At 50.6% G+C, this 10,570-nt stretch overlaps 1 protein-coding gene across 1 annotated transcript; it reads left to right on the top strand.

Annotated features, from left to right (window-relative positions):
* The first annotated feature begins 2,569 nt into the window (after positions 1 to 2,569).
* LOC109758897 (protein LURP-one-related 11-like) lies at positions 2,570 to 3,469 on the top strand. Its single transcript, XM_020317757.3, has one exon. The coding sequence runs from the start codon at positions 2,717 to 2,719 to the stop codon at positions 3,296 to 3,298; it is 582 nt and encodes a 193-aa protein (XP_020173346.2). The 5' UTR covers positions 2,570 to 2,716; the 3' UTR covers positions 3,299 to 3,469.
* Positions 3,470 to 10,570: the final 7,101 nt, after the last annotated feature.

Genomic DNA, 10,570 nt, shown 5'->3' with positions numbered 1-10,570 from the left:
ACCTGCTATCCAACATTTGAATCTGCCATTATTTATCTATTTTGCAGGGAGAATCAAAATATTATTTGTACTAGGGGCCAGAGTACGGTTTAGATGGAGGTCCTTTTTTTTACAGCATTAGATGGAGGTCCTTGACTAAAACGGGATGATCCTAAAACGTGTTGTCCTGTCCCTTTTATCTGGCTTTCCACTAAGCCCCCGGAGCCTTTCTTCTACTACCCAAACTGCCCGAGCGTCTTATATTTAGGAATGAAGGTACTAGAAAATAGGTGCAATCCCTGGGAGCCGAGGGGTATTTCCCCGTTCTTAAACTGGAGGCTCCACACATAGGCAACACGTACCATACCATAAACGCGCAAAGAAAGAAAGAACCGAGTTATCCATCGTCCACACCTTGAGGCTTGATCAGTTTTACAAAACATGGTAGGTATCGTGTGTACACCGTGACCTCCTCGTGACCTCCTCCCCCCGTGCGGCGGCGCCGCGCCGCACCGGGGCCTCCCCGCCGGGCCTCCCTCTCCTCCCGCCGCCGCCGCCGAGGGCATCGCAGGCTAAGCCTGCGGGCCGCAGCGGCGGCGGCGGCAATTTTCCTCGGCCGGCGATCGGATCTGGGTGGCGACGACCCACTCCGGCCGATCCAAGGGCGATGGCGCAGGCCGGTGGCGACCAGGGTTGTCGTGCTGGTGGCGGCGACGAAGAGATCACGTTGGCGGCTAGGGTGTCCGATCTGGATCCCATTCGGATCTGGATGGTGGTTCCTCGAGCCGTCGTGCGCATCCTTTGTTCCGGCGCGGCAAGCGGCCTCTGGACTAGGCACGCGACACGAGGACGTCGGGGGCTTCGGCCCTTGGCATGGAGGTGGTGGCCATCTTCTTCGCCGGAGGTGGTCGGCTAGATGGTTGTGGATTCTCGCATCCAGTCCCGGCATACAGTGGGGAGACGGGGCTGCCGGTGAAAACCGTGCTATGACTCGGGTCATGGCGGGCGATGACGGCGTTTTCGCGTCGTTATCTTGTTGAAGACATCGCCTCTGCAGCTTCTGTCGACTTGCTTGCGCTGCTCTGGGTGAAAACCTTGATCCGGAGTTTCCGTATCGGACGATGGTGGTGCTTTTGGGGCGTCGATTTCCCTCATGGGGGCATCGTTTTTTGAGCAGCGGCTGGATGCAGGACGAGAGGACGGATTCTTTGGTGGAGCGGTGCAGCATCTCACTCATTGATGACGGCGGGTCTCGGCAGCATGGCGCCGTGGTGACTCTGCGTCCGATGCGCGGAGATGGACTCGCGCAGGAGGGTGACGCGGTCTGGCGTCGTGGTGGCGTCGACGGCAGCTAGACCGGGCAAGGTAGATGCAGCAGTACAACTCTGAAGATGGATTGGTGGCAGGTGGGTGCGGCGGCCTCAGACCCGGCAGGCGTCCTGGTTGAGGAGTGCGCCGGACTGGTAGGTGACCCATACCCGGCAGGCGTCCTGGATGGGACCTCAGGTCTTAGATGTTAGGTTTGGTTGCGAGGTCTGTTTGGTATTAGGCCTAGACTATCAGCATCCCTTCATCTCTTGGATATGAGTAGTGACACTTTTGTTGCCTAGACGGTGGCTTTAGTCTTACTGTTGTATGATTTTGTAAGGTCTTGTGTGAATAATTAATAAAGTGGCTGCATGCATCGTTCACATGCAGGGGCCGGGGGTCCTCCTCCATTTCAAAAATATATATCGTGTGTACACACGGATTTTGCGCGCTCGGAAGAATAATATGGAGATCTCCCGTTGCGACGATATAGTTTACGCTGCATTACTAGCAGAGTTGTAGTTGCTGGTCTGCACAAGCTTCCCTCCCAACCTCCCGGTTTTGTGGAAGGCCTTGCTTTGTTTAACACGGCAGCATTTTCCTTGTGAGTTTGAAGCTAATTAGTTAGGTGGTAGCCGATTCTTCAGAATTCGATCTCAGTTTTATATAGTTTACGCTGCATATCCTTTTTCTGTCAGAGCTGGTGGCGGATTTCACTAATCCAGCAAGAGCGTGAGTAAAATAAAAAATCACAGCTTCTTATTCTCAAGCAGTTCTGCTTACTGAAAAAGAAAAGAAAAGAAAAACTTTGTTCAATTCTGCAATGTGCGTACATAAAGTGATGTTGTTATAGACAAAACAAAGTTGAGGGCCTGACATGAGACAAGGGGGGGACACAACGACTCAAGTTTGTCGCCCCACGGTCATGAACACTTAATGGAAAACGAGAGAAAACCGAACTGGCCCGAATGCTTAATTAATCGATTAGGTGCAAGTACTTATCCTTCCTTCAGGCAGCTAACGTACATGGCTACATGCCTGCTTTCTTTCTACTCGCCAAAACAAAACAATCTATTTTTTGACATATATGGGTCGAAATAGTACGTTTCGATCATCCATTTTTAAACTTGATCTCACACATGTTGAGCATTGCATTACATTGTGGTTTTAATTATATATCCATGTTTCAACTCTTGATGAATCACCAAACGTGGTGCTAATCGCATGCTGATTCGTACTACAGTACTAGTAGATGACTAGATGGAGCATAAACAACTTTGGTGCCGCACTATTCTATCCCAAGGTGTGACGCTCACAACACTGCCATTAACAAAATCCAGACCCTGAATAAATAGGCCAAACAGCAGCAGCAGAGCAGGGCCGAGCGGAGCCGAGCAGAGCAATCTTCTTCTTCTTCGTTCTCTCTTCAATGGCCAAGATCCAGCCCCTCCCTGCGCCCCCCTCGCCGTCGTCCTCCGATGATCACCTCCAGGGCCAGCGGGCCAGGCAGGCATACACGGTGTGGATGAAGTCGCTGGTGTTCAACGGCAACGGCTGCGCGGTCTACGGCCCCGACGGCAGCGTCGCCTTCCGCGTCGACAACTACGGCTGCAGGGGCGGCCGCGAGGTCCTCCTCATGGACCGCGCCGGCAACGCCCTCATCAAGATCAGGCGCAAGGGCTTCGGCATGTTCAGGAGATGGGAGGTCTGCCGGTATGAGGAGGGGGAGGAGGCGACGGCGTGGTTCAGCGTTCGGCGGGCCAAGAAGGGCGGGGCCGCCGTGGCGATGCACGGCGGCGCAGCGACCTGCTACAGGATCGACGGGGGCTGTGCGCGCAAGCCTGAGTACAGAGTGAGCGGTGTAGATGGCTCGGTCGTGGCGGAGGTGGCGCGGAAGCAGACGGCGGCGGGGGTGGTGCTGGGGGAGGACGTGCTGACGCTGACGGTGGCGCCGGAAATGGATCAGCTGCTCGCCAACCGCTCCTTGTGCGTTGTGACCCTCTTCTTCTAGTTCAGGTTCAGGTCTCTGTAGGAAGCAACGTTTTTTTCTGACGAACAATTCATCAAGTTTTTTCCCATGCCGATTGGCATGGTGACTCTTTTTGGTGTATGACTTTTCCCCCTTTCTCAAAGGGTTTTTCACGACCATAGTTTCAACACAATGAAACAAGGTTACACGGTGATTGTATAAATCTTTGGATGTGTTCGGTTTCCAGGTTGTCTATGTGTTATCCTCAGTTTGTGGGAGTACTTAGTTTAGTTGTACAATGAAACACAAATGTTAGCCTATGAGACTCCAATTTAAGACTTTATGATCCGCACAGAATAAATTGAGAGGCATCAAAAATGTTTCTACATCGGCCTCTTGGAGAAGAGGCTGATACACACAAAAACGTTAGCCAGTCACTACTCACTGGCATACACAGCAAGCAGCAGTTATCGCACTGAGAATGGCTAGCACGAAGAAGAAAGTTGAGTTGGGCACACCACAACTTCAACGCAAAGAAGAAAGAAAGAGCGCGCGTCAACATCAGCCTACCAAAACGACGTCTGTGCCACTGCCAGCCTTATTAAACTCAGTCAATTTATCGAGGAAACCGGAGTACAAAGTGTGTACAACAAGCGGAAGACCAGTACGCATAGGCGGCGACGGAGATAGCTGCCGGCTTGAAAAAGAGCAGGCGAGCAGCAGACCGTCTCTCTCCCTCCCTCCCAAAAGGTTGCAATAATTCACGGGGCTGAGATGTACAATACGTGACAAGTGGTGGCCAATATGAACTTGAGCCTATAACCGGAGAAAAAGAAAAAATTGAGCCCATTTGCCCTTGGCGGTGCCTGGCCACATGATGAGCAACATCACACTCGGCTGTCAGTGGACCTGAAATACAACTCCACGTCTAGTTTGACCTTCTCAAACCACCAATCTGGCTCGTCCTTTTCATCAAGATTTTTGCTGATATTTTTTAACAATAAAAAAAGACCTGGTTGATTATGCGCCATCTTCATTTTGTAGCAGCTCACACTTTCCATAACATACCTGACAGTTGCATCCAGAATTTGTTAGGTTTCCCTCTATCAAAAAGGCTGGCTATACAGCCGCAAAAAAAGGCTTGCTATACCCACCTCACATTCTCTCACATTTCATCTATTGAATCTCAAACAGAAAAAATGATTCACCATGGGTATCTTATCTTGCACCATGAAAAAAATAATATTCTTACACTGTATGAGCAGCTACAAATGTATCAACATCAGCAGCGGCAGCAGCAAGGTTTTTTTTTTTTGAAACGGTCACCGGGGGGGGAAAGGCTCCCCACCTGAATATATTTCAAAAGATTGGTTTTTTTACAAACTAGATAAGGCGAGAAGAAAAGAAGTCCCGCCACAAGCCGGCGTGGACTTTGTCTTCCGCCTTTCTGAGGCGGTGGGACCAGAAGGTGAGGTCAGAGATGATGCCTCTAAGAACATCTGAGGCAGGAGTATCTATGTCCCTAAATGTTTTAGCATTCCGAGCATCCCATATTTTCCATGTGATGAGCAGCACAATGAGAGGCCACACGGTCACTGGAAGGCCCCTATGGGACAGGGGTGTCCACAGAGCTGCAAAAGGGGAGAAACATGGACGAAACCCAATGGCGTCCCAAATAGATCGAGCAGCTGGGCAGGTGAAGAAGAGGTGAGCACGATCCTCTGGCGCGGCCCCGCATCGGGGGCATGATGAAGACTCCAGCAGAGTCTTGCGATGAAGGTTGGCCCTGGTGTTAAGCCTGTCGAGGTAGAGGAGCCAGCCGAAGACACGCACCCGGCTAGGCACGCGGGCATCCCATATGCATGCAAGCGTGTGATCAGCAAGCTGAGAGGCCAATGCATCATTGGCTCCTTTGGTGGTGAAGGAGGAGCCATTGAGCAGCGTCCTGGAGTCGGGCGTCCCTGGAAGTCTCACATCCTGCAACAGAAGTCTCAAGGAAGCAAGTTCATTGGAAGCAGTTAAGGTTAGCCGACTACGTAAGCCCAGATCAATCCCATCCATCATAATATTAGGTACGAGAGCATTTGGTTTTGGGTGGTGGGAGAAGAGGGAAGGGAAAGCAATGCACAAGGGTTCGGGGAGAACCCAAGGATCTAGCCAAAATATGTGGAGGATCCCGATCCAGCGGAAACCTGGGAGATCTCGCGAAGAGCAGAGAGGTGTTTAAAAATGGCTTTCCCAAGGAAGGAAGCATTTTTACCTAGGCCTACATGCAGTGGAGAGTGGTTGATAATACAATCTTTCCAGGGGAAGAGAGGAGCGTGCAAAAATTTGAAAGCATATTTCAGCATAAGGCAAAAGTTTTGTGCTCTCAGGTTTTTAACACCAAGACCACCAGCAAGTTTGGGCATACAAACCCGGTCCCACGCTACAAGGCACTTGGCCCCAGAGAATGAATCATCATTAGACCAGAAAAAAAATCCTACGACGCTTATCAATGTCCTCAAGAACGCTTACCGGTAATGAAAAACACATCATGAAATAGGTAGGAAGGCTATCAAGGACGACCGACATAAGGACGCGACCACCGCAAGACAGTAGGAGAGCGCGCCAACCTGCAAGGTATGTGATCGATGAGCGGATGGAAGGCCGAGGGAGGTAGTTTATTTGGGGAGAGGGGAAGGCCAAGGTATTTCTGAGGGAAGACGGCGGTGGTCGTCCCTAAAGTAGCTGCCATCTTAGCAGCTAGTTGTGAGTCAACATTCATGGGGACAACCGTCGTTTTTTGGAAGTTGATCGAGAGGCCAGTAGCAAGGGAGAAGTCATCAAGAATTTTTTTGAGGATGGTTGCAGCTTGAGGGTCGGCTTTGATGATGATAAGCATGTCATTTGCATACTGAAGGACAGGGCAGGGAAGGGAAGTGGAGACCGGGTGTGCTAGGAGATTTTGTGCACAAGCGTTGATAATCATTTGTTGAAGAACATCTGCGACGATGATAAAAAGGAAGGGGGAAAGTGGGTCACCCTGTCGGAGACCGTTCTTACACTGGATCCATGGGCCAGGTGAGCCATTAAGGACAACCGCTGTTTTGCCAGAGGTAAGCAAAGCGCTTATCCACCCTAGCCATTTTTCTGAGAAGCCCCGAACACAAATAATAGATAGAAGAGCAGGCCAGGATACCGAGTCGAAGGCTTTGGAGAAATCTAGCTTAATAACCAGAGTGAGAGCTTTGGTCCTGGCACAAACATGGAGAACGTATGCAGCATAGAGAAAGTTCTCAGAAATAGTTCGACCTGAGAGGAAACCTGTCTGGTCAGGGTGGACAAGTGCGGGTATGATTGGCTTGAGGCGATCTACAAGTAAATTAGCCAGAGCTTTGGGAGGGCAATTTTGAAGGTAGATAGGGCGGAAGGCGTCAGGAGAGGGGGAGCCGCTCCTTTTGGGATGAGGACAATGAATGCCCTGTTAAGACAGGAGATATCTGCCTAAAGGGTGTAGAAGCTACTAAAGAGGTCGGTTATCCTGTGTTTAAGAATGGGCCAGAATTTGCGGTAGAAACCAGGGCCGAAACCATCCGGTCCGGGGCTAGCCATTTGGTTCATGTCCGCAAAAGCGTCGTAGATTTCTTGTCTAGAAAAAGGGGAGTCTAGGTGTAAAAGCTAAGGTAAAGGGGTTGGGTATAATGAATGGAGCAAGAAGTTCCAAATTGGAGGGGAGGAGACGCCGAGGAGGGATGTGAAGAAGGATGTAAGGATTTGGATTTTTGGTTCATGAGACGTGAACTCCAGATTATTATGCAAAATCATAGATATTTTGTTGTTACGATGTCTCTGGGAGGCGGAGGCGTGGAAGAATTTGGAGTTTTCGTCGCCATCTATAGTCGCTTTAATTTTTGCACGTAGCTGCCAGAAGATCATTTTCTCGCGGATGATCCGATGGAGGACTTTTATAATAACCGAGCGCAAGATCAGTTCAGGTTGCGAAAGGAAGTGGGACTCTTCAATTGAGTCAAGTAGGTTGATGACAACTTTACAGTTTGGTTCCCTGACCGAGAGCGGGAGAATTTTTTTTGCGCCAAGAGCGGAGAGCGAAGCGACATTTTTTAAGTGCGCGAACCAGTGTTAGGGGGCAGTGGAGAGGGAAGGGGGCGAGGTCCAAGAGTCTAGGACCATGGATCGGCAGGCCGGATTTTGGGCCCAACCGAGCTCGAAATGGAAGAGAGCGGGGCGAGGGATAGCAGCATTAATAGATATGATCAGGGGAACGTGATCGGAAACGAAGCGCGTAAGGCTTGAAACCGAAGAGCCTGGGAAGGTAAGATCCCAAGCAGAGTTGATGAAAACTCTGTCAAGTTTCTCTAAGGTTGGCTGGTCACGCTTGTTCGACCAGGTGAAGGCTCTGTCAAGAAGTGGGAGCTCAATGAGGGCCGGGGAATTTATGCATTGGTTGAAGAGGTCTGCCTCGTGTTGGCGAAAGGCATCATTGTTTCTATCTAACACCGATCGCATGAGGTTGAAGTCACCCAGGATAATCCAGGGGGAGTTTTGGGGGGGGGGGCGAGAGTGAAGCAAGTTCCGCTAAGAAGCTAGGTTTGAGCGCATGATCCATTGGGGCATAAACATCTGTGATTAGAAGATGGGATGGGGAGGCCAAGATGGAAATCGTGAGAGTTAGCGTGAAGTTGGTGCGCATAGAGCTAATGACGATGAAATGGGCAGAGGAGAAGGCGGAGAGGATGCCGCCTGAGGAACCGAAGGCGTCTTTGTGGTGAGACAAGTCGAGTTGCCGAGGGATGAAGGATCTCATTTTCGCACTATCGGGGGCCGTTAGTTTGGTTTCTTGGAGAAAACAAGCGTGAGGTCGAATCGCAATGAGCTCCGCAATAACATCAGAGCACTTTTGTGGTTGACCCAAACCACGAACATTCCAACAGCAGAAAGATAGAGTTGTATGATTCATACAAACATGCCGACACCAATCAATCGAAAGAAATAAGGGGCCGATCGAAACATTGTTAAATAAAGGTGGGGTGGGTGGTACGTGGGTAATAAAAAAGGCCATACAAAGGAATTGCTAGCACAAAATACGCACGGAGAGAGCACTTGCAAAGACACCCATTGTCTCAGTTCGACAACACAAAAAGAGCCAGCTGAACTAATGGCCAACCTAAGCGCAGAAATTAAAACAACGGAGGCTGAGGGCGGCGATTGGCCAAGGGCGGGAGCGGAGCAGATCATGGCTCACTGGAGGGAACCGATGCGAGCTCGCGCACATCGTCAGCAGTTGCGCCACACTGCAGAGCGATGAGCGAGAGGGCCGCCGAGTCCATCGAGGGGACCTCCGGGTTGTCAGACAGGCCCGCAACGTTGATGGCAGTGGCGAGCCCGCTGGAGGCAACAGAGATGTCGAACATGCGTGCTCGAGCCCTGATGGCCTTGGTCGTCATGTCGATGAATGCCAGGCCTTCCAGGCCGGCCAGACGGCGGCTGCGGCGGGGACCGATGGTAGAGTCAAGGATACGCTTCTCTTGAGCTCTAGCGCGACGGCCGATGACCTCGGGCGCGTCGTCCGGGATGTCGATATCCTTTGTAGGAGGAAGGGGTTAGAATTGGCGGAGGGCATATTGGAACTAGGGGTACAAGGTGATGAGAACACGACATCCATACCAGTAGTGTTATCCGAGTCTTCGTCGTCAGCCAGGGGAGCAAAGGGGTTGGAGACGTGGACCTCGTCGGAGAGGTCGACCGCATGGTCAGAGCTGGTGTCACTGCTGATGTCGATGGCCTCATCGGCGAGGCCAGCGAGCAGCGAGCAGTCCACAGGGAAGAGGAGGAGCGTGGAGGCCAGCCCGACGGCGTTGTGGGCTTGGGGGCGACCTTATGAAGGGGGCGGTGGAGGCATGAAATCATCGTCATGGTGCACCCCGTTGCAAGGGCAGGGCGAGGTGGTGTTGGTTTTCCAGATGCCATGGACGTGCGAGATGTGCTCGGGGTCGGCATCGTTGAGGTCGCCGTTGCTATTAAGTGGGACGGTAAGGCCACTGACAATGACCCAGGTCTTGACCACCATGAGACGCATGTCAACGATCTGGGCGGGGGGAGACGGAGAATGCAGCGGTCCGGTGTGTTGACGCCCGACTCCACTTGGACGAAGGTGCGCATGGTGGAGAAGTCGCCGGGGTGGAGGCAGCGGCGGTCGATGCAGCAAAGTGATGACCCACAAGTATAGAGGATCAATTGTAGCTCTTTTCGATAAGTAAGAGTGTCGAACCCAACGAGGAGCGGAAGGAAATGACAAGTAGTTTTCAGTAAGGTAATGTTTGCAAGTGCTGAAACGGTAAGTAGCGAGTAGTTTGATAGCAAGATAATTTGTAACAAGCAAGTAATGATAATAGTAACAAGTATGCAGCAAGGTAGCCCAATCCTTTTGAGTCAAAGGACAGGCCAAAACGGTCTCTTACGATAAGCAAAGTGTTCTTGAGGGTACACGGGAATTTCATCTAGTGACTTTCATCATGTTGGTTTGATTCGTGTTCGCTACTTTGATAATTTTATATGTGGGTGGACCGGTGCTTAGGTGTTGTTCTTACTTGAACAAACCTCCTACTTATGATTAACCCTCCCGCAAGCATCCGCAACTACGAGAAAAGTATTAAGAATAAATTCTAACCATAGCATTAAACTTTTGGGTCCAATCGGTCCCTTACGGAATAGTGCATAAACTGGGGTTTAAGCTTCTGTCACTCTCGCAACCCACCATCTATTTACTACTCCACAATGCATTCCCTTAGGCCCAAATATGGTGAAGTGTCATGTAGTCGACGTTCACATGACACCACTAAGGGAATCACAACATACATACCATCAAAATATCAAACACATATCCAATTCACATGATTACTTGCAACATGATTTATCACGTGACCTCAAGAACGAAAGTAACTACTCACAAATAATAAACATGCTCATGATCAGAGGATTATTAAATAGCATCATGGATCTGAACATATAATCGTCCACCAAATAAACCATATAGTAATCAACTACAAGATGTAATCAACACTACTAGTCACCCCCTAGCACCAATCTATAGTTCCAATAACAAGATTGAATACAAGAGATGAACTAGGGTTTGAGATGAGATGGTGCTGGTGAAGATGTTGATGGAGATTGCCCTCAACAAGATGGGAGAGTTGTTGGTGATGATGATGATTTCCCCCTCCGGGAGGGAAGTTCCCCCGGCAGAATCGCTCCGCCGGAGGGCAAAAGTGCTCCTGCCCAAGTTCCGCCTTGAGACGGCGGCGCTCTGCCCCG

The sequence above is a fragment of the Aegilops tauschii genome, chromosome 3 (assembly GCF_002575655.3).
Source record: "Aegilops tauschii subsp. strangulata cultivar AL8/78 chromosome 3, Aet v6.0, whole genome shotgun sequence".
Lineage (NCBI taxonomy): Eukaryota > Viridiplantae > Streptophyta > Magnoliopsida > Poales > Poaceae > Aegilops > Aegilops tauschii.
The sequence above is the reverse complement of the archived record's forward strand: the minus strand, read 5'-3'. Positions and strand labels throughout refer to the sequence as shown.

Coding starts and splice junctions, on each gene's coding strand:
- LOC109758897 (XM_020317757.3), top strand. CDS start 2,717: ATGGCCAAGATCCAGCCCCTCCCTGCGCCCCCCTCGCCGTCGTCCTCC.